This window comes from Gymnoscopelus braueri (assembly GCF_963280865.1).
Source record: "Gymnoscopelus braueri genome assembly, chromosome: 4".
NCBI lineage: Eukaryota > Metazoa > Chordata > Actinopteri > Myctophiformes > Myctophidae > Gymnoscopelus > Gymnoscopelus braueri.
Genome location: NC_137605.1, coordinates 59,272,472 through 59,297,292, shown reverse-complemented (window position 1 = coordinate 59,297,292; position 24,821 = coordinate 59,272,472). Strand labels below are relative to the sequence as shown.

At 42.1% G+C, this 24,821-nt stretch overlaps 1 protein-coding gene across 3 annotated transcripts in view; it reads right to left on the bottom strand.

Annotated features, from left to right (window-relative positions):
• adam15 (ADAM metallopeptidase domain 15) overlaps positions 1–24,821 on the bottom strand; it is a 193,119-nt gene that overhangs the window by 5,567 nt on the left and 162,731 nt on the right. For 2 of the 3 annotated variants that reach the window (XM_080427256.1, XM_080427257.1), the window contains one exon: positions 10–182. In XM_080427256.1, the coding sequence (XP_080283382.1) occupies positions 10–182 (173 nt within the window). Of the gene's footprint in view, positions 1–9; positions 183–9,469; positions 9,524–10,254; positions 10,327–24,821 lie in introns of all 3 variants that reach the window. The other variant, XM_080427255.1, reaches the window with a different exon arrangement.

Genomic DNA, 24,821 nt, shown 5'->3' with positions numbered 1-24,821 from the left:
ACATCTAACCTGTTAGGAAGCAGGGCTGGTCCGTTGTCTCCATGCTGCAGGGGAGTACAGGCTGTGGAACAGCCTGGGTACTCGGGGAGAGGAGGGTTAGGGTTAGAAGGGTACTGAGGGAGAGGAGGAGGCTCCATGGGGAACGGCTTCCTTGGTACCAACGGTTTGAGTGGAACTGAATCCTGGATGGAGAGAGAGAGAGAGAGAGAGAGAGAGAGAGAGAGAGAGAGAGAGAGAGAGAGAGAGAGAGAGAGAGAGAGAGAGAGAGAGAGAGAGAGAGAGAGAGAGAGACACAGACAGACAGACAGACAGACAGACAGACAGACAGACAGACAGACAGACAGACAGACAGACAGACAGACAGACAGGGGAATATAATGATTAGGGCTTGAATTGAAATTGAATCAGTATCACTGATTGAGTACAATGGACACAAATTGGAAACAATCCTTTTAGCATGACCTTTGACTGTACTACCTGTGCGGTTCATAATTGTGCTAATACAGTATTCAATCAATCAATCAATATTATATCATATTATTTCATTCTATCCTTTCCTAACTGCTTTTGAGTCACAACCTACCTGTTAGCTAGCACATGATCTTAAAATGAATCATGGTCCCAACTCACCATGAACACCATTAGAAGCATAACAGCAACACTAAACATCCATTAATTGTCTCCGCCAGGCCGAAAGGCATGGCGAGAGTATGTTTTACCCCCTGTCCGTCCGTCCGTGTGTGTGTGTGTGTGTGTGTGTGTGTGTGTGTGTGTCCATTCTATCATTCTGTGTACAGCTAATCTCCGGCAGTGTTGGCTTGATCGCAGCAAAACTGTGCACACACACTCCCTGGATGCCAGAGCAGAACCTCTGCCCCAAATGTTTCACATGGGCCCGTTATAGTGCCACCAGGAGGCCACTTTTTGCAAACACTTTTTTTGACAGTACTACAACAGATCTTATCCAAACATCACGCAAATCAGTACACAGTATCTCTATAGTCATGTGATCAACACGGATCAGTCCGATTTTCCATATTCCATCCTAATTGGCTAAGGTTGGCTTCCAAAGTTTGCAGGATTGGTCAGTTTTGAAAAAGCTTGCGATTTCCTTGAGGTTTCACACGCACATTCCCACTAGGCCGAGAAAGAAATGCCACTTGAACATTTTCAACTATAACTGCACCGATCTGCGTAAAACTTTGCACGCACACTCCCTAGAGGTCAAGGAAAAACATCTGCCCTGCATTTTACACATTTTCCTTTCATAGCGCCACCAGGAGGCCGACTTATGTAAAACAAAAGTTTTGATATTAAGCCTTCAGAATTTATCAAAATTTCACGCAAATCGGTACACATAATTTCTATAGTCATGTGATCAAGATGGATCTATTTAATTTTTTATATTCCATCCTGTTTGGCTAACATTGACATCTAAAGTTCACAGGAGTTGTCCGTTTTCAATAAAATGCCACAAATCATGCAAGCACATTCGCACTACGTTGAAGAACAAATTCCACCCTTTTAACATTGCCCTATTATAGCTTCACCAGGAGGCCGATTTTTTGCAACATTTTTCTTTTTTATATTAGGCTACTCCTACACATTTTGTCCAAACATCATGCAAATCGGTACCCATTATCTCTAAAGTCAAGTGATCAAGATGGTTCCGTCCAACTTTTTCATATTCCATCCTGATTGGCGAATTCCAAACATTGCTGGCCCACAATAACTTACCTGACCTGGCGGAGACCTGTGCTCCGAGGAGCACTTTTTCTAGTTCTTTAATCAGATCGCATAATTTCAGCTGATTTCCATGATGAAGAAATCAAATATCTATTTTTTGTGTGGTGATGGAGGATTTTAATTCACAAACACAAATTAACTGATGCAGATTAAATAAAAACACCAAATGATGAACCTTCAATTTGATTGATCTCCCAAAAATGTATGGATGATCCTTCTTGATCAAGCCATTGATCAGTCTGTGATTCACCAACACGATCCATCAATCACAACTAGAGATGCACGATATAATCGGTAACTTATCGGAATCGGCCGATATCGGCCCAAAAATGCCATATCGGTATCGAACCGATCTCAAAATAAACCCGATTAAATTCACCGATATTGAGAAGCATTAATAAAATGCCCGAGAGCAGTCTGTCTGCCTGTCTCTGTCTCTTTAAGAGAGTCAGCTGTTGCCCCTCCACACGCTCTGCATGCCTCTCAGACAGAGCACTGAGCAGCAGGCTAGGCTAGGCTGCTGCGTGAACAGACAAGTAGTCAAACTAACAGCAAACAAACTCTTCACGTCCATAGTTCATACCCAGAACAGTCAGAGGGTTTCTTGTACATCTTAAATTAGATTAGAGTAGTGATACTGCGGAGGATATATTTTCAACACGAATGTGTACATTGCCTCGTTATTTAACATCGACGTAACAAACACTCGTTACTCGACTCGAGTGCAACCAGCGGCCGCTTTTGAACAAGCAAGCTGCTTGTTTATTTAACCACAGAGAATGAGCACAAATTAGCTCTCAGCTGGTAATGTTTCTGTCTTTGACATCCTGTTGTCCTACAATCTGTAGTGTAGTGTACGAAGCAAGCTGTCCCACTCCTAATCTCACTGCTGATGTTATAGAATGTTAGATAGTGATAAACTAAACAATGATTGTATTTATGGTAAGATTAGTTTGTATATCACACACACACACACACACACACACACACACACACACACACACACACACACACACACACACAGTGGTGGCTCCAGGGAGTTGTGATTGGGAGAGCTAAGGGGGGCTTTATTGTTTAGAGCAGAGGCTAATTAATTTAGGCAACAGACAATATGAACAAGTAAGACGCGCGAACGCTGGAAGCGAACGCAGCTCGAAAATATTGTGTATTTACGGACTTGTAATCCGTGTTATTTCACCGTGATGGGGAGAGAACATTGACATCGTGTGTGTGTGTGTGTGTGTGTGTGTGTGTGTGTGTGTGTGTGTGTGTGTGCGTGCGTTTTGCAGGCTGTTGTGCATTTTAATCAGAGCATTGTCTACATTCCTGCACTCTGGCGCACTCTGGCGGCTGCACACAGGCAGTGCATGCACACAGAGAGACACACACACAGACAGACAGAGACACACACACCCCGAGCACGGTTTCATAGTAAGCTCCACTTGCGCGGAGGCGCGCCTTCCTTCCGCTGCGTTCGCAATAACACTAATAACAAACTAGATTCAATGATCTTAGTTCCATAGGCCACATAACATATGGTTTTGTGTTATACAAAGATTCAAATAATTCTGTGATGGCTTATAGCATACAAAAATGATGTCATAGTTAAGTTTGTTACTTAGAAGAATATACAGTATATAATTAATGTATTTATTCCATAAATATTTTTCATCACAGTAGGGCTAGTGGAGAGGGGGGTTTACCATCAACTTTCACCAGTAAAACAAATTTAAAAAAAAAAACAGCAATGAGCTCAATATAAATATAATATATAATATATCGGTATCGGATCGGTATCGGCCGATATGACCCAGCAAATAATCGGTATCGGTATCGGTTTCAAAAAAACAATATCGTGCATCCCTAATCACAACACAATATTCCAACTGTTCCACCAATCACAACACAATAATACAACTGTTCCACCAATCAAACATACCGTAAACCTGTCACCATTCTATGGTTATTATTCACATGTACACCATTCCCAATGCAAGCCACTTCTTTTGGGGAGTGCTTGTTTCGGTTCACTGAATATGGTATGTGCAAGGTTGTACAGCAATTTGAGATTAGAGAACACTGAGTCAATGAACACTGAGTCAATGGACACTGAGTCAATGAACACACTGGGCCCTATTTTGTGCGTCTTAATTACCAGGTTTTATGCAGTGGTGCCATGGGGGCCACACGGAATAGGACGGCGTGTGGCTGGTAAATATTTTAAGGTACAGCACGGCAAGGAGCGCGCGCTTGCACACTAGGGCTGCAACTAACAATTAATTTCATAATCGATAATCGGTCGATTATCTTAACGATTAATCGATTAATCGGATTATCGCACTTATTTAGCAATTACCTAATAATTTTGATTTTAGGTTGTTTTAGGCATGTTCTATCTAACAATAAAGAGAATACAGATGAATAATTAATTAAAAAGTACATGTTATACAATACATAAAATGCATAAATACTAATCAAAATAAATAAAAACTTTCTCTTTTTCTGACTGCTTGATTTGATTAAAAAAACACATTTTAGGCTAAAGGGTAACAATACTCTTTTAAATTGATACAGGATAGCTGGGAACTAGGGACATCTGGGCACCTTGATGTAACATAGCCTATTTTATTCAAAATATTAAAATAAAGATATTAGAAAAACGGTCTTAAGTAATGTAAAGTATACATGATGTGAACATGCACGGTACATCATTATCAGACTTAATTTTATCCATCAACTTCTTGTTTATTCCCCAAAACTACTGGATATACAGGTTTTGCAGCAATTTGTAGCAATTGTAGAAATATTAGACCTTGATTGTCAAATGTTTAAGGATGTTCTAATCCAGGGGTCTGGGACCCTTAGGGGGTCCTCAGAATAACTAAAGGGGGGCAGTCAAATGTTCGTGATAGGATTTATTTATTTTCTGCATTAACCACTTGAACCCTAGCATTCCTATTCTGAGGAGAACTTTAACCAAATATAGCCAATCTGCAGTGAGCTTGTAGATCAGCTATTTTCGGGAAAGAGGTTTGGTGTGAAAACAGAAAAGACCAAGTACAGAGTGAAAGGTCAGGTTTACTAAGTATTGACAGTTTAAAATACATATTAACATTAATTCAACATCAAAGTGCAACATCTATGAAATCTATGAAAAAGTTTAACCTGCAACACAATTTTATGCAATATGTAGTGGGGGTCCCTGCTTCATCTCTCTCTCAACTAGGGGGTCCTTGGCCTCGAAAACGTTGAAGAGCCCTGTTCTAATCATGTATACTTTAAAAACATTTTCCAAATATTAAACTTTTTTACATTTTGGAACAAAATAGCCAATTTTACATCGAGGTGCCCAGATGTCCCTAGTGCCCACCTTTCCTGTTACCTTGCAGACCCAGACCCTAGAGTAGTTTAATGGGTGTCTATTTACCGACGTCGGCGCGGTGGGGACTGGGGACGGGAGCTTTATGATCCTCAGTGCTCGGATCCGGTGTACAGCCCGCCTACTGTATCCTTTCATCACGTTTCCACTTCCGGCCTGGCGGCTAGCGAGCTAACAAGCTAACGAGGCCACAACGAGGTGATCTATGCATAATGCAACGTGCCTGCTCTTGAAATGCTCCCGCATTACATTGTGGACTTAATCCCATGCCAAGCAAGTGCACAGTAATACTTTTCTATAAGACATTGTGGGTGAAACAATCTCTGTAAATTGCACGGGGCCGCCGCTTATTTTTTAACTCTATGGGCCACCGTCGTTGTTTTCATTTTGCTTCGCGGTCGTTATTGCGCATGCGTCAGAGTGTAAGGGAGTCGAGAAGGTTCATTCCATAGCTTTAGCTACGGCTAGCGCTTTACAAAACAGTATATTAAACTGGAAAAATTTACGGCGATTCGTTGTCGATTAATAATCGATGATCAAATTCGTTGGCAACAAATTTATTAATCGATTTTTAATCGATTAATCGATTCGTTGTTGCAGCCTTATTACACACATAAACCCCCCCCTAGATTCACGAGCCAAGTACCCAAATGGCTACTTTGCATAACAGGTTTACAAGTGAGTGTAAATGGTAAATGGTGCATTTATATAGCGCTTTTATCCAAAGCGCTTTACATAGATTGTGCATTACATTCACCCATTCACACACACATTCATACACCGATGGCGGAGGAAACCATGCAAGGCACCAACCTGCTCATCGGGAGCAATTAGGGGTTCAATGTCGTGCTCAAGGACACTTCGACATTAACTCAAGGGGAGCCCGGGATCGAACTGGGAACCTTTCGGTTTCCAGTTCACTCTACCCGGCCACTCTACCCCTGAGCCACTGCCGCAGGGTGAAATGTCCTCACTCCTGGCATCTATAGGCTACACAGTAAGCAACATAGCATCTTGGCTTCACTAGCCGCTGCTGCCAGTATCCTGTATCTGCACGCAGCAATGCCTCAGCCACCATCGAAGAAGAGAAAGATACTTGTTCAAAGCAAACTTTTAGTTTCTCTCTACGTCGTCCTCAGACGAGCCCTCCATCTGTGTCTCCAGTCATCTCAGTTCTCCATACATCTGGCCAGCTCCTTTGTGCTTTCTGCACCAACATCTTTCCTTAGTACATTCACGTAGGTAGGTGTGGGACGTCCTCTTGATCGATGCCCATGTGTTGGTTCCCACAGTACGAGCTTTTTGACCGGGAATTCTCGGTGTCGGTGGCAGTGGCCGGCTAGTCTCATCCTCCTGACTGCAATCTTTTCTGATAGTGCCCCGTACAGACTCTTGTTGGTAATGTGCTCGTCCTGGTTGATGTTCAGTACCACACATAACATCCTGGTGTAGCACCCGTCCAGGGACTGTAGGGCTTGCTTTAGTGTCCAGCATTCACAGCCGTAGAGGAGAACGGACTCCACGGTCGCGGAGAAGAAATTGTTCGGGGAAAATGTGTCGGGGGAGATTGGATTTCCACACAATGGTCATGCCATTAAGAGCTCTCTAGGCAAGTGCTTTCCTCACCTTAAGGTCCTTTTCTGTGGAGCCGACCCATGCGCCCAGGTATTTAAAGTCACTGACCTCCTTTAGAACAGTGCCTTCTGTTGTTGTTAAGGGCGAATGTTCTTGGGGGATGTTATAGGTCATGACCTCGGTTTTCTTTGCATTTAGCATGAGGCCAACCCTAGCACACTCCAACTCCACTCTGGTCAAGAGCTCCTGTGCCTGCTTTATATGGTCAGATAGCAGGTAGATGTCGCCAGCGTAATCCAGGTCTGTCAGGGTTTCTGCAGGGTGTCTCGTAGACTTTCTGGGCGCGATAGTGAAGCCGAGCTCATGCTCCCTTCCTTTCATAGCTTGTCTCAGAGCATAGTCCAGTACTGTTATAAAAAGGAAGGGGGCTAGGGTGTCACCCTGCAGCACTCTCACTCGATTTGGATGTTGAACTCCTTGCTGTTACCGTCGGGTGTTGTCACTTGGGCTCTCGTTCCCGTGTACATGGTCCCAATGGCTCGGAGTAGGTTGGGAGGAACATCGTAGGCCTTAAATATTTTCAACATCATTCCTCTGTGGATAGTGTCGAAGGCCTTCCTGAAGTCGATGAAGCACAGCACCGCCGCCAGGTTGTTCCTCTTTACCTCCTCAATGATCCTCCGTAACGCAAGGATCTGGGCTAGGGTGGTTCTCCCCTCTCGGAATCCGTTTTGGTTTTCCCTGAGGTGGGGGTCGATAACACTCCGTATCCTGTTCAGTATCATGCAGTTGAACATTTTTGCAATGATACAGGTCAGGCTGATTCCACGGTAATTGTCAGGCTTTGAGAGATCTCCAGATTTTGGTACCGGGACGATGTGTGAGAGAGACCATATTTCTGGCATGATGTTTTCCATCAGAGCTTGGTTGCAGATCTCCAAGATGACATCATCAAGATTGCAGTTCTTGATTACCTCTGGGGGAATGCCGTCAGGTCCAGCACTCTTCCCCTGCCTCAAGGAGGCTTTGACCTTGGCAAATTCCCCTGATGTGAAAGGGCCGTCATCAATGTTGAGATCCCAGGACTGCTGGTATTTCCTTCCCGGCACCTTCCACTATCTGGTGTGTGCCAAGAAGGTTCCTGGAGTGAGTTAACCAGGTGGTCACTCTCTCTTCTGGGCTGTTTCCTGCCACCTGTCCCTCTTTTGGTCTTTTCCTTCCACACGTCTCGTTGATCACCTTCCATGATTCGCTGTACTGGTGTTCTCCCTGAGCAGCTTCCACTCTGCGGACCTTTTGTCGTACTCAGCAAAGAGAAGTCGCTTGGCCTCCTTCAGTGTCTCGCGTTGTTCTGCGGACAGGTCTTGACCAGCTGCATGGCGTGCGTCCTCCACTTTTTGACGTGTTGCTATGACATCCGGGTGTTTTGATCTCGCAGGGCTTCTGGACTTCTGCATCACCGGTACACACCTCGCTCTTGCTGCCTCATTTGCTTCCATGAACTTCTTGTTCTTCAAGCTCTATAATTCATGGCATTCCTTGAATTTGCATTATATTTAGTTTAAAAAGACCAAAAATAAGCAAAAAAACATTTCCTATACAAACATGTTAACTACTTTAAGGTAAAATAAAATGCGTGCGGTGTGCGCGTGCAGTGCGCACGTGTGCGCTTGACGTCATCAAAGTACTATTCGGCCGGAATAAAAATCACCAATACACCCCTGGTGTGGCCAATGCTGTTTGGCCACTCACAATAGCGAAACAGCATTGGCCACACCTCCGGGTCTTAAGTTAAGTCATAAGACCCGTCAATTCATACACACAAAATAGGACCCACTGTCTGAGTCAATGAACACTAAAGCCTAATTCTAATACTCAAATTTCTGCCTCCTCGCTTCCTCCGTCTTCTGTCCTCCAGCATGGCGGTGTCTGAGTCAATGAACACACAGTCTGAGTCAATGAACACTAAGTCAATGAACACTGAGTCAATGAACATTGAGTCAATGAACACACTGTGTGAGTCAATGAACACACTGTGTGAGTCAATGAACACACTGTGTGAGTCAATAAACACTGAGTCAATGAACACTGAGTCAATGAACACAGAGTTAATGAACACTGAGTCAATGAACACACTGTCTGAGTCACTGAACACCGAGTCAATGGACAGTAACTACATACTAGTGATTAATAGGGGGGTTTGTGTAAGCACAGTAACCATCTAGTAACTACATAATGATAAATGCTACAGAATGCTATGTGGTACCTAGGTTTGTAATAGAACATTTACTACCTAGTAACTAGCTACTAGTGATTACTAGGTGCAAACAAAAATTTGTGTTAGCAGGGTAACTGGCGTAGTAACTACATACTAGTAATTGCTAGGTGGGTTTGTGTTAGCACGGTAACTACGTAGGAACTACATACTAGTGATTGCAAGGTGGGTTTGTGCTAGCACGGTAACTACGTAGGAACTACATACTAGTGATTGCTAAGTGGGTTTGTGTTAGCACAGTAACTACAGTACGTAGCAACTACATATTAGTGATTGCTAGGTGGGTTTGTGTTTAGTAACTACGTAGTAACTACATACTAGTGATTGCTAGGTGGGTTTGTGTTAGCACAGTAACTACATAGGAACTACATACTAGTCATTGCTAGGTGGGTTTGTGTTAGCAGAGTAACTATGTAGTTACTACATACTAATGATTGCTAGGTGGGTTTGTGTTAGCACAGTAACTACGCAGTAACTACATTGCTAGGTGGTACCTGGGGGTCGGGGGGGAGAGGCTTGCTAGGTGGAGCTGGTCGGCTCCCTGCTGACTGCAGCCATTAATGAGGGAAAGAGAAAAAAGACAGTAAAGAATCCATCTACAATACTACTGAACTATTATTATTATTATTATTATTATTATTATTATTATTATTATTATTATTATTATTATTAGGACAGTAAGGACAGTAAGTACCACTCTAGTACCCTTGAGTCGTTTTAGAACTCTGGTGACCAAACAGGTCACCACAATGTGTAATTGTTTTTAGAAATTTGTAAAAAAAAATCTATTTGCAACTTTTATATCTCACATGTATGCCTTTTATTTTCCAAATTCCCAGATGTAATGTATTTTTCAACTGTGATGTTGAATTGCACCGTATTGTATTATTCGACGACACTGCAAATGAGTTTAATTACTCAGTGTAATTTCAAGGATAAATACATCTTGAATGAATGAATGAATGACTCATATGGCCAGAATCCATCCGACATTATTTGACGTATATTTGTTGCGTTACGTTATGCTACGTTACGTTACATTGCGTTGGATTGTGTTGCGTAGCATAGCGTTACTTTACATTGCGTTGGGTTGCGTAGCGTTACGTTACATTACATAGCGTAAGGCTATGTTAAATTATATTATATTGTGTTGCATTGCGTTACGCTACGTTACATTACACAGAGTTAAGTTACGATACACTCAAACTTCAAGACACTACAAAACTACCACACACAAGACAGACAACGTCTACGTCTCTATGACAACCAGTGGCTGTACCTGATTGGTGGGGGCATAAGGGTCGGGGGGCAGAGGCTTGGCAGGGGGGGCAGGCCGTTGTTTAATCCTTAACTGGACAGAAGAAGAGACGTTGTTATACTACAATATACTACAATACTATTATACTAGAATACAATAATAGTATTTAACCTTTAAGTGGACAGAAGAACAGTGTCCTGTTCTTCTGTCCACTGCGTCACTTCCAGGTTTATTAAAACTAACAAAATAATAAAAATACTGCAATACTACATTATACTACAATACAATAATAGTAGTATTCACAATAGTATAGAATAATGCAGGGATTCTGCCAGACCATATTAGTCTCTGTGCTGCGCCCACACTTAAATGTCCAGTAGCGAGATTAGACTTCAGAGAGATATAGGCTACGGCTACGCAATGACATAATATAGCGAGTTGTGCGTTCCATCATGACACCACCTCATCACACATCTAGTGCATCCTTACAGGAGAGCTTGCGGTTTGCAATCTTCATCATATCATTATGAAAATGATTTTAACCACGTGGCAAAATGGAATGATATGCTGTAGATAGACGCTACCCTCGCATGCCCTGCATGTGCTAAAGCAGTGGTTCTCAAACTTTTTTGGCCCAGGTACCCCTTGGAGAGAAGAATTTTTCCCAGGTACCCCCTCATCCTCAACGCCGATAAGCATATACTTACAACCACATGTGTACATTTAGATGCCATTGGAACTATTTGTATTAAAAACTTTTCAATCAAAATCATTCAGAGCCATTTCATGGTCATAAACAGAAACCACTACTACAATATGAATCATTTTATATTCAAATTGCTTTTGTGCAAAACCTGACAGCACACTTTTTCCGTATTAAACTGATCTTAATGATTTTCATAAAATGAACAGCTGCAAGACTTCAGAAAACACCCCTATAGTCCTAATAAAAACAAACGTATTGGTCCTTAAATCCTTGGCACAAAATTCTCAACAAAATTAATCTCGACAAATCAGAAGTTATCATAACACTGCTACAGAACAAAGTAAGACCTAATACCTCTGAAAATTGTCAAACAGCATTTCAGTTTGATTCATGTAAATAGCCACTACCTGGCAACACAGTGGTATGTTACTAACTTAAGTTAATATTCAATTTGTACAAAACCGGACAGCACGCTTTTCAACTAACTGATCTTGATGGTTTTCATAAAATTAACAGCAGCAAGACTTCAGAAAATGAACATTCCTATAGTCCTAATAAAAAGGTGCTTACATTTTAAAATAATAAACTTATTGGCCCATTTCTTTCTCTGGTGGAGAGATCAGACCCTCCCCCATCCACCAGACATGCTTTGTTCACATGCACGCGCACATCACGGCTCCCGTGGCTCTGGAGAGATCGTCAATATAAAGGTAAAAAACCCTGGCAGAAGCTACATAAGGAATTAATTAATACCTGGCAGGGAATGTGTTAATAGCCACTAGCAACACAGCGTGGTACGCTATTAACACATTGAGTGCCAAACACGAGATTCTTCGTGATTGCAAATACACCCGTCGAGTGCCATAAACGAGAATATATATATATATATATATATATATATATATATATATATATATATATATATATATATATATATATATATATATATGTATATATTTAAAAAATCACACCCAGTGTGAAGTGGGCGGTGTGGTCATCACAGTGGTCATCATAGTGATGGAAGCTCACTTCAAAAAAGAAATACATTTATTGAAAAGAATCTTTATTGGTCATCATAGTGATGGAAGCTCACTTCCAAAATAAATTGATTTTTGGAAGTCCATAATCTTATTTATAGGTTATTAATGTCATCATGTGTCTTGCTAGCCAATCACAGTGCTGAATAGAGTCAGCCAATAGAGTCAGCCAATCACAGTACAGCTAACTGGGCCAGCTGGGCCAATCACAGTGCAGGAAACTAATACTAACGAGGTGTCTCAACCCCACTTATAGGGCCGGCTACACCGCCCAAAAATTCAGAAGGGGCGCTCTAACGCAACTTAGGAATGATCCTAGGACCCTTTAGAAGGGAATGGACGGATGTGACGTCAGCCCAAAATACGTCACTTCCGTCCGCTCCAATGATAGGATTTGGAGAAAAAGGTCTTTGAATATTTATTGAATATTTTATTAGGAAAAATTTTAAAATAGCACAGTAACATTTAAAATACTTTGTCTAAAAGGTCAGTTCAAAAAAGTCCTTGCGGTCTTGTTTCCAATGATGTCCTTGGTATTCAATTCCTAGTCATACAGTATATAGTGGCACCACAGTTCAAATATCAATACAAAAGATAACACTATGTACAAAAAAAATTAAATAAATGCTATACAAAACAGGAAAATAGTACTACCTCCTTTTTTCAGTGCTGTTTTAAATGAGCCCAGCGAACTGCACTTTTTGAGGGAAGGGGTTAGACTATTCCACCTGGGTGGCAGTGCTGTAGAAGAATAATTTGCCCATGTTTGCTTTATAGGTGGGTGGTACCAGATCGTTGTTAACGTTTTGTGACTGTGGGTGTTCCTAACTTTTTGGAGGTATTTACTCAGATATGAGGGAATAGGGGGCATTTCGGGCAAATTTGCATTTACAATTCCGAAGACCAATCACATTTTTAGTTGTTTAACCCTGTCTTCTACCCTGAGCCAGCCTAGGCTGGCAAAATGGGTGGGAGAAAGGTGGGTCATGGGCCTCAGTCCGAGGAGTAGCCGAATCAGTTTGTTTTGAGAGGTTTGAAGCATAGTCTTCAGAGACACTGAGGTGTTGGAGTACCAAGAGGTGCAAGCATAGTCAAAAAGGGGCTGAATCATGGGTCCCTGAGAGGGTCCTGAGGGCCTGAGGGTTGACAAAAGAGGAAACTCTACCCATAAATCTGGTTCTCTGGTTTACTCTTTTGACCACCTTTGTAGCCATGCTTTCACCTGTCAGGTATTTGTCAAGAATACAGCCCATACAGGTCCATATCTCCATACGTTTTTTTACAGTGGTCAAAACAAGCCATTTTTGACGGGTGATCACTCTGGAATGGCGGATCGCGGTAGAAATATTATTGTTCCAGTCGCCCAGACACCCTTTGTTTACATCTGGGTCCTCGTGGTGGTTTCTGAAGATCGGCGTAAACGGTAAGAAACGATGGTACTGGATGTACCCTGTTTTATAAAACCTCTGGCACTCGATGTGTTAACAGATTTGTACAAAACCCGTCAGCACACTTAACACAGAATTAACAGTAGCAATACTGGCGTAGTCATAATAAACACATTTAAATGCTACATTTAAATCTGACTTTTAAGTAAGTAGTAAGTGCTTCAACTTTTAAATAAACATGTGTGTGTGTGTGTGTGTGTGTGTGAGAGAGAGAGAGAGAGAGAGAGAGAGAGAGAGAGAGAGAGAGAGAGAGAGAGAGAGAGAGAGAGAGAGAGAGAGAGAGAGAGAGAGAGAGAGAGAGAGAATCATTGGCAGCTCTATAGTTATCATAACAGTGTTGTTGGCTTGATCAACTCACCAATAACTTAATGAGGTAAGTGGTGGGAAAAGGTTATTCGCATGGCCTCGGCAGTGAGTTCAGGATACTCATCTGAGAGGGAGGGCCAAAAGTCTCCATGAGACATTTGCTTGAATCATGCCTTCAATGTCCTATGCACTCTCCCTGTTTGCATCCTATCTGACGGGTCGCTCCTACCAGGTGATGCTGAGAGGATCTGTGTCAGAACCACACAGGCTCACTACTGGGGTTCCCCAAGGCTCGGTTCTGGGTCCTCTTCTTTTCTCTCTCTACACTACATCTCTTGGTGCTGTTATCCACTCCCATGACTTTTCCTACCACTGCTATGCCGATGACACCCAGCTGATCCTGTCATTTGGCTACACACTCCGGGTCGGAAATAAAATCTACAATGTCGGGTTTGTCCTCTCTCATGACCTCATGATGTAGCTCAAGCACCAGCTGCAAAACTTTACCACGAGAGAGCCATCTCACTTCAGAGTGAAACAGCAGAGAGTCATGACCAGCACCCATCTCCCTACAAAGCTGTCCAAACAAACAAGTCTGCAGTGCCTGTTGTATGACTAGCGTGTTACTTATAGTTAGTGCAACCTGAATTGAATCATACATTATACAAAGAAAGCTTCGTGTCTTATAGTTTGTTTATTAATGACCACTCCTCTCTCAACCTATCAATCATAACAGCATGTTACATCACATTGTGTTTCCCTACACAATAATAAACTTTATTTGTATAGCACCTTTCATGACATGACATGCAGCTCAAAGTGCTTTACAGAGCAAGAATACAATTACAATTACAAATAATTTAAGAAAAATAATAAAAGCAGAAGCATAAAACACATTAAAATAATAGCAAAGGGCAGTGAATCAGGCAATACAGTGAGGTCATGTACAACAACACAGAGATTTAAAAATCAACCAAAAAATCAGCTAAAAGCAAGAGTGAAGAAGTAGGTCTTGAGCTGTGCTTTAAAGATATCCACAGAGGGTGCCTGTCTTAGGTGTAATGGGAGTTTATTCCACGCTGTCGGTCCGTAGAAGCAGAATGCTGCTTCACCGTGTTTTTTATGTCATTGTAGGCACCTCTAACAGGTCAGCACTTGTGCCAGACCATTTAGAGCTTTATAAACTAGTAAAATAATTTTAAAATCAATCCTAAAAACAACCGGGAGCCAGTGTAGTAAAGCTAGAACTGGAGTAATATGGTCTCTCATCTTAGTTTTAGTTAAAACTCTGGCTGCCGCATTTTGAACGAGTTGTAATCTGTCAGTTGTTTTCTTTGGCAGGCCAGAGTAAAGTGCATTGCAGTAATCAAGCCGAGAGAAAACAAAAGCGTAGATCAACGTTTTTGCATCGTCCAACGACAGATAGGCTCTGATTCGCGCAATATTTCTAAGATGAAAGAAAGCAATCTTGGTAACATGATTAATGTGTGTATTAAAATTCAATTCAGAATCAATAATAACCCCCAGGTTCTTTACTGTAGTATTACTTTCTACAGTCAGGTTACCACGTCTACTTATTATTGATTCTCTCTGCTCAGTAGAACCAATTATGAGAACTTCTGTTTTATCCTCATTTAGCTTAAGAAAGTTCTCGCTCATCCAGCATTATACTGGACAGACAGGTCAACAACGGGTCTAGAGCGCAGGGGTCGTCTGGAGCTACAGAAATATATAGCTGGGTATCATCAGCATAGAAATGGAAATTCACTCCGTGATCGGTGATGAGTTCTCCCAGCGGCAGAACAATAAAGGACCAAGAATTGAGCCCTGTGGAATACCAGAACAGATGTTGTGTTTGTCTGAATCAAAGTCAGCTAGACTGACAAAAAAGCTTCTGCCTGTTAGGTAGGAGTAAAACCAAGACAAGGCCGTGCCTGACAAACCAATCCAGTGCTCCAGGCGTTTTATTAGAATTGTGTGATCGATTGTGTCAAAAGCAGCCGTTAAATCAAGGAGTAGGAGAACGGATACATTTTTGTCGTCAGCGGACACCCTAAGATCATTAATTACTTTTACAAGAGCTGTTTCTGTGCTGTGACCTTTCCTGAAGACAGATTGGAATTTGTTATGAACCTTATTGTTCTGTAAAAACACATCCAATTGATGGAAGATAGTTTTTTCTAAAACCTTGCCCAGAAAAGGAAGATTAGAGATTGGTCTATAATTACCCAGCACAGAGGGATCAAGGTTGTGTTTCTTGAGTAAGGGCCTGACTACAGCCGTTTTCAGTGAGTCTGGAAAGACGCCTGAGAGTAAAGAGCTGTTTACAATTTTTAGGATATCTCCAATCACACTGTCTAAAACCTCTTTGAGAAAAGGGGTGGGGATAGCGTCTAGTGAGCAGGAGGATGATGTCATTTGTGATATGGTTTTGCGGAGTTCCTCTTCATTAATTGCACAGAATGATATTAGGCTTCCCCTGGAGTGGTCTCCATTTTTACACCATTTGCTGCTAGCAGTGCTCTGCCCACCACCCAGACAATGTCAACATGCAGATTAGCATCTCCAGTAATCAGAGTTCTGTCATAGTTAGTGGAACAGATAGATAAGAGTTCTGATATTTCTGTTAGAAATAAGGCTTTGCTGCATTTTGGAGGACGATACATACTAATCATAAGCACAGAGAATTGACTCTCTAATATGGTGGCCTGGTATTCAAAGGATAGAAAACTGCCAAGGGTCAGAAGTTTGAATTTTTAAGTGTCAGAGAAGATATTCACCAGACCACCTCCTCTTTTTCCCTCGCGTCCTGAGTGAATGAAACTGTACTTTGGTGGGCAGGCCGCAGCTAGGAGCACCGCTCCATCAGAACCAAGCCAAGTTTCTGTTAGAAAAATAATATCTAGTTTCTCTTTACAGATGAGATCATTTACAGAGGAAGACTTGTCAGTAAGTGACCTGATGTTAAATAGGGCCAGGTTTAGCTTAAGGCATTCTACTATTGGGCTGTTGCCTCTACAGGGAATGCATGTTACATTTCCAATGTTAGCAGAGTGTTTCAAAACACTCCCTGTCCTGGAAACTCTATTTGAGATAACTCTATTTGAAATAACAGTGGGAATATTGTAAACCTTGCTTGTTACAAGGCTATCTGAAAGAACATTGGGCCAATACATGTTATGGCATATTGGAACCTGCGTACATCACTTTTCTCTAGACATGTCAGCTGGGAGGCCATCAGGGGTTTCTTTCGGTGACGTCGTGGAGGGGGGATGGGTGGTGGGCAGAGCAAGGTTGGTGGTTGTGGGGCCTGGCGTTTGATTTGGGGGGTGAATCTAATCCCTGGCCTTGGCAGAGGTTTGTGGAGGCACACGAAGAGTGTAGAAAACGTTTGACATGAACAATTTCGTGCCCAGTTTGTTCAGCTGAAACCCATCTGAAAAAAGGTGTCTTCTATCCCCCCAAAAAATTAAATTGTCAATAAAGTGTTCAGATTCGTTGGTGCACGTAGTTGAAAGCCACTTGCTCAGTGCAGACAGTCTACTGAAACGTTCATCGCCGCCTTTTGTTGGTGGTAGTGGGCCACTGATGCCAACATCAACATGATCTAGGCAGCTGATTGTGCTGAATAGAGCCCTGAAATGCTGTTTTAGGATTTCTGACTTTTTTCCCTCTATGTCACATTTACCAATGTGCAAAATCAGGGTTTTCACCGTTGGGTGTGCAGCGACAAGATTCAAAATTCTGTCATTCATGTCAGAATGACAGAATTTTTGGGGAAACATAGCACTTTTACCCCTCTCTTTAACATGCTTTTAAAAACGTTCACTGCGGAGTCGCCCACAATCAGAATTTCAGCCCCAGTTGGTCCAGTTTGCTCTCCATGTAGCGTTTTTCCTTCAGAGTTACTCTTGGTTCTTACCCTGCTGGGTGAAGATGAGATGTAGTCACGGTCATCAGATGGACATCTAGGGTTCTGGCGCAGTGGTGTGAATCTGTTTCCCAGCTGCACACTAGATTTTTTGGGAGGTTTGTTCGTAATTCTCCCTTTGGCAGTTGACCACTGTTGAAGGGGGGTAGAATACGCGGCATGTGGGGGTGGTAGCGCAGGCCATCCGGTCAAATCTGTAATCTCAGGGCTCCGAGTTCTGCCAGTTATTCGACCCTTCAAGTCCTTTGGCTTTGCCCCAAGAGTGCTCCAGGAAAAAGCCTTGTCCTGGGGTTTCTCGGAAGCCATGCTAGTGCTAGTCTGGGAGACTTCGACTCAGATCCTGGACAGCAGGGGCGAGAGCTGGCCAGTATGCGAGAGCTGGTGAGCTGGCGAAAACTTCTGGGAACTCAGATTATGCTAGTGCTAGGTGGCTTGGTCACCTTGGCTTGTGTTGGCACGGTCTTGTCCGTTTCTCTGAGTCTGTGGAATTCCATATTGTTGATTCACTTCCACATTCACTCTTAAGCGGTGTAATTCCGTTTCCAGCACTGCAATCTTTTTAAGCAGTTTTTGGTAGTCCGCTGCTGTAATAGTCGGATGCAGTTACCCTCATATCTGTTCCTGGTCATGTGACCTGGATAACCAATACATGACAGTGCCCTTGACTTTATAAAATTAACTGCAGTCACAACTGTGTTCAAAACAGAGTGAAGGTCTGGTTCCATATGTTTGGGTGCGAGCACCTGCCTGTGAAGCATACAGTGTGTAGCAATAACCTTCGGGTTAACAGCCTTTATCCGTGCAATAACACCACTCTTTCACCCCGTCATCGCTGCAGCACCATCCATACAAACGGCAACACAGTTTTCCCAGCTCAGTCCTGCTTCAGTCATGAAAGCATCCAAGAGTTTAAATATTTCTCCAGCCATTGTCCTCCCGGGCACTTACTTACAAAACAGAAAATCTTCCCTTTCCATGGATAACGAACCAAAACAACCAACTCAGCAGCATTGGCAATGTCTTTGATTCATGCAATTGAATTGAAAATTGCTGACAGGAACACAATCTATCCAGTAGCTGTGACTGAATGTCATCCGAGAGCTCTTCAATCCTCCTCTTGACAGTGTCATTTGAGAGAGGTACAGCTTTCACTTTATTAGCAAACTATTTCCCAAACATAACTTCATTAATCATTACTGCTGATGAAAGTATGAGTTCTTCTTCAATAGTATGTGCCTTTTTAGTTTTAGCTATTTGTTGAGCGACCAAATAAGACACCCTTTGTGCTTTCTCAGAAACAGTGGAACTGTTCACCATCCGTGTTTTCTGGCGTGTGTATGACTCGCTCTCTCGACGGAAGAATAATTTTGTTTTGCCAACATGTTCTTTGTGCATGGTTTGCAGATGTCGCTTCAGATTGGCTGGCTGGTTGGCCTCCTTTGCTAGACACAGGAGACACAGGACGCATTTTGGTCTCCCGTCGCTGTTCTCAATAAAACCATATAACTCGATATAACTATCATAATATTTTCTCTTTTTAGCGTGTTTGTCATTGTGCATCACTTGATGATGTGGACGGACACAAATATTTATCCATGCACATCGATTGTTAGTTGGCTAAAAATAGCCTAACCAAGGCAGCAGCAGAAACGGTTCAGGTGTTCTGAATGTTTTTGTTGTTATTTTTTGCTGCGGCGCCTGTGAGTGGTCACGACAGATTGACTGATGTGCCGTCTAGTAATCACATCAGCTATTGGCCCAAAGCAAACATGGGAGAAACATAATGAACACCACAAAAATATGTTTATTGCACAACTTGGCAAAAATTACCCCGTAGATAGACATGATTCTTATGATAAATCATAAAAAAATGTATATATAAAAAAATAATAAAAAAAATAAAAATCTATGAATTATTTTGCAGACCCCCTGGCTATACGTCGCGGACCCCACTTTGAGAACCGTGGTGCTAAAGGCACCCAGTCACTATTGATCGTTCGTGTTTCAAGTGTTTAATAGCTCGTTTCAAGTTCAGCTCATTCAATGAGCTAGTCATCAAATGAGACGAAGGCTAGCCTCGATCTCCAGGCTTTTATTTTTTATTTTTGCTAAAAAATAAAAGCCTGGACCAACCAGTTGATGTTCCGGGCATAGGAAGTGTTTCATTTCCCCAACCAACCAGAGTGCAGTGGGCGTCGCTCCAAATGTTGTGACGTCAGGGCTCTCAATGCTACACATTGGGGAGGAGGAGGGGCGCGGAGCGGGGCGGGGGCTGACGGACAGATCGGTGAGCAACATTCAGGAGCCACCCGCGGACCTGATTCGGCCGAATCCTGTGGAATTACTGACACCCTGCGACCCTTCCGGAGCCCGTTGGACGGGAAAACGGGTCAGAAAGCGTGGGAGAAGAGGAGGCACTCGCCTGAGGAAGATACAGCCCCTTTCCCGCATTCTGCTACCTTCCATCATCCTCCTCTCCGCAGTCCCTCCGGAATAAATCAGATGAATTGCAGGCTCAAGTCCGCTGCAACCACGACTTCAGGAATTCTTGCATTCTAGCCTTCACGGAATCTTGGCTATCCGAACGTGACTTGGCCACCGATCTGAAGATCGATGGCTTTGGGACACCCTTTCGTCTGGACCGAGACGCCTCAGTTACGGGCAAGTCAACTGGTGGGGGGGTATGTTTGTATGTTAATGAGCGTTGGTGCAGTGTTAAATCTGTCATTGTTAGGGAGAGTTTGTGTACCCCTGACGTTGAGTTGCTCTCTGTCTCTCTGCGGCCAGCGTATCTGCCGAGGGAGTTCCCACAGATATTTATTACAGTCATTTATATACATCCAAAAGCTAATGAGGCTAGTGCCTGTGAGCCAATTCTCAGGGTTGTACAGAAACTACAACTAATCTCCCCTGACGCACCAAATCTCATTCTTGGCGACATGAACCATGTGTCCTTGAAAAAGACTCTCAGAGACTTCCATCAATACGTAACATGTCCGACTAGGTCCAATAAAACCTTAGACATGTGTTTTGGTAATGTCAAAGACGAATACAAATCTGTACCCCTCCCGCCCCTGGGGGCCTCCGATCATAACTGTGTGCACCTTTTCCCTGTTTACCGCACTGCTCTAAAACGTGGTAAAGTGCAAAGCATCCGCATTAAGAACTGGAATGATAACAACGCCTGTGAGACCCTGTGGGGCCTCCTTGAGGACACAGACTGGGACATGTTCTCTGAGTCCTCTGCCGACATCAATGAACTGACGGATGTAGTTACTAGCTGGTCTTTGTATTGTGAGAATATTGTTATCCCTCAGAAAACTATCAAAGTGTACCCATCGGTCGTCGCTTATTAAATACCTGCGCTGAACAATTAGGTCCCATTTTTTATTCTATTTTCAAACTATCTCTTAGCCAGCAGAGAGTACCCTCCCTTTGGAAACGGTCCACTGTTGTACCCGTAGCCAAGAGCAGCAATCCTAAAATGCTCAACGATTTCATGAAACAGTTTGAGAGGCTCGTCAAAGTCAGAGCTTGTGGCTAAAACTGAGACCCTTCTTGACCCTTTTCAGTTTACATATAGGGAAGGCGGAGGCGTCCAGGACGCAACTGCCACTCTTCTCAACCTAGTTCTCAAGCATCTTGAGGGCAGTAAAAAGCATGCCAGGTTGCTTTTTATTGATTTCTCCTCTGCATTCAATACGATCCAGCCCCTTGCACTTGAAAATGTCTATAATTTAATATAGTTCAAACATATATTAGATCTCTCTCAAATGCTAGGAAACAGAACTTTTTTGGTGACTCATATTGTTTGTGTAGCCTACTGAGGGCGTGAATTGCCCACTCATCCAACCCAGTCATCTTTTGTTAAGCAATGAGCGATTAATCACTGTGGCTCTAAACAGAAATCTGCATGCAGTTTGTGATCTCCAACAGTGGACATGTTGAGTGGAGGTGTTGTTGGGGGAAGGTGACTTACTTGCTGCCCGAGTGTCCATCCATCTATTGTTAAGCAGAGACGTCGGGTTATTATTAGGGATGTTTGATAGTGTTTTTTTTTGCCGAAATCCGATTTTCCGATATTGTCCAACTCTTAATTTACAATTCCGATATCAACCGATACTGATATATGCAGGCTTTTTTCACCAAAAGTAAACTAATTGTCAGGTAACAACATCACATATCTAATAAAATAAATTAGCCATAATATCAATATAAACTCTAATATAAATATCTAATAAATCTAATATAATACAGTGATGATGTTCCCAGAGAAATTCTATGATCAAACATGACACATTTTAATGTGTCGTGTTTGATAAATTGCAATGTTAAACCAGTGTTGATATCATATGGTTAAATGTATGGTTATATTAATGTACAGTATGTTGATAATGTTTGCATTCGCAAAATAAAACTATATACTAGTTAAGTAGACTCAATAGATATAAATTATCTATTGAGTCTACAACTAATTGTCAGGTAACAACATCACATATCTAATAAAATCAAAACCCTTGAATAAGGCTTTAAGGTAAAATGGTGCACTTTTATCCAAAGCGCTTTACATCAATTGTGCATTACATTCACCCATGGTGGAGGAAACCATGCAAGGCACCAACCTGCTCATCGGGAGCAATTAGGGGTTCAGTGTCTTGCTCAAGGACATTTCGACACTAACTTCGGGGGAGACCGGGATCGAACTGGGAACCTCAAGATTGCCATCCGGCCGCTCTACCGGCCACTCTACCCCTGAGCCACTACCGCCCCTGATGGAAAATGATTAAGGATTACTGTAATTATGGTAAGCTCACATTTCATATCACACACACCATACAGTAAGAACTCCTGTAACTTATATATTAAAAAAAAGGAAAAAAGTTATCAATTATTTTCCAAAAAACGATACCGATATTTTTCGATATTACATTTTTATGCTAATATCGGCCGATAATATAGGGAGGGCGATAATATCGGACAACCCTAATTTAAATATTGAAATAAAGACTAAGAAGTAAAAGAGTGCCCTGTGGACAAGTTGGTTACAGTATGATGATACAGACAGTATGGCAATATTATTGTCTGCTTTTCAAATATTTCCAAGGCAAAAAAGAACCTTAAGTCACTGCTAACTGATATCCCAAATCTCTGATGGTTTTTGTGGATTCAATCTCTCTAAGGGAATTCAAAATGTTATGCTCTCATGTTTACACGTGTTGTCCCTATCTGCTTACATGATTACTCTGAGCTGTAAATTTTACGATATTCCATTTTTATGCTAATATCTGCCGCTAATATCAGGAGGCCGATACTATCTGATATCCCTATATATTATTATTATTACTTTTCGGTCTGTCTTTCAGCAGCAGGGCTCATAGTCAGGTTCACTATGTAAAAAAATATACTTTCGTTCAAAATTTGTGGAGATTAGCAAAACTATAAAAAAAATTAATCTTCAGAACATGGGGAATCCAAAAATCTATGTTTGCATTTGCACAGACACCTGCATGTCCGCCATATTGGACGTTCAAAATGGCCCATAAAATATATAATTTGTGCTACCTTGGCTTCTAGACGACATAGAAAGTTAATTAAATATGCTAATCCTATGTTTTCTGGGTCAAGGAATCCAATAGAGACCTAAAGGATTGTGCACAGGGACTTGCAGCAGCGCCTCCTAGGGGATGGCCATGGAAATGCAGGTTGACTATGTTAGAAAATATACTTTTGTTACAAATTTTTGATTAGCAAAACTATACACTTTTGGAATCTTCAGAGCATGGGGAATCCAAAAATCCTTGTTTGCATTTGCACAGATACTTGCATGGCCGCCATATTGTATGTTCAATAGGGACCACATAAAATATATAGTCTAATTTGTGCTACCTTGGATTCTAGACAACCAACCTTAATTAAATATGTTTTCCAGGTCAAGGAGTCCAATACAGACCTCAATTTAGTTCTCAGGATTATAGAAAAGCAAGAAAACAAATGTAAATGTAAAACATAGTGTTTATAGTTGTGTAGTATCAACACATCATTGACTTTACAGGTTTACAGGTGTAAAGAAATGGGTGAAAAACTCTATGTTTCTGTTGTTTTCAAAGAGAAGAAAAGAAAAGAAGAGGGGGGGTCAGGGAGAGCAAGGAGAACAATCTAACAGTAATAGAAAACATGTCAAGGATATACAAATTTCATAAACCAACAGATACAGTATGTACACAAGGTTAGACATAAGGTGCAAGGTGGTGACACTTTGGTAGGTCTACATTAGCAGCAGGCAACATGAGATTAGACATTAAGGTGCAAAAAGGTGCGTATGAACGATTGAACTATATACATACAATATCTACTAGATCTATCATTCAGGAATATTATTTTATAGCTCGTCATCACTGTCTGGGGTGTCATGTTCAGCATTACAGACAGTCTGCGTCGTTTTCGCAGTCACTTCCACACAAATGAAGTTCTGTGCAAGCCAAGTTGTGTCCCCTGCATGAACTTCTCTGGGTTGTGCAATGGGTTTTGCACTGACATCTGACCACTAACAGAAACTAACAGAGGAAGGCGACCTACAGTAACACAGGAGGTGAATGATGCATTGGCCAACTTTTTATGATGTATTGCCCAAAGGGCATCCATATAACAAGCATTCCTGACCTAAGGTGGCATCTACTTTGCAAACATCTGGCATAAAGCAGCAATTTGCCTCCTACAGTTGGTGCCCTTGAGGTGCACATTGAACGTGTGCATGATCAAAGTAGGGTGTGGTGCCAAGCCACTGTGATGTGGCAGAGTCTTTTTGACCCACTCAAACATGGAGCCATGGTGAGATACTAGCTACCACCATAAAGGTTCCACCTGCACCACAGGCCATTGTAGAGTTGGTTAGATGTCAGTGCGAAACCCATTGTACAACCCAGAGATGTTCATGCAGGAGACACAACTTGGCTTGCACAGAACTTTGTGTGGAAGTGACTGCGAAAATTACGCAGACAGTAATGCTGAAAATGACACTCCGGACAGTGATGAAGAGCCGTAAAAAAATAGTACTCAATGATAGATGATATTGTATATAGTTCAATCTTATAACTCGTCGATACTGTTTTTGCACCTTAATGTCTAATCTCATGTACATACCTGCTGCTAATGTAGACCTA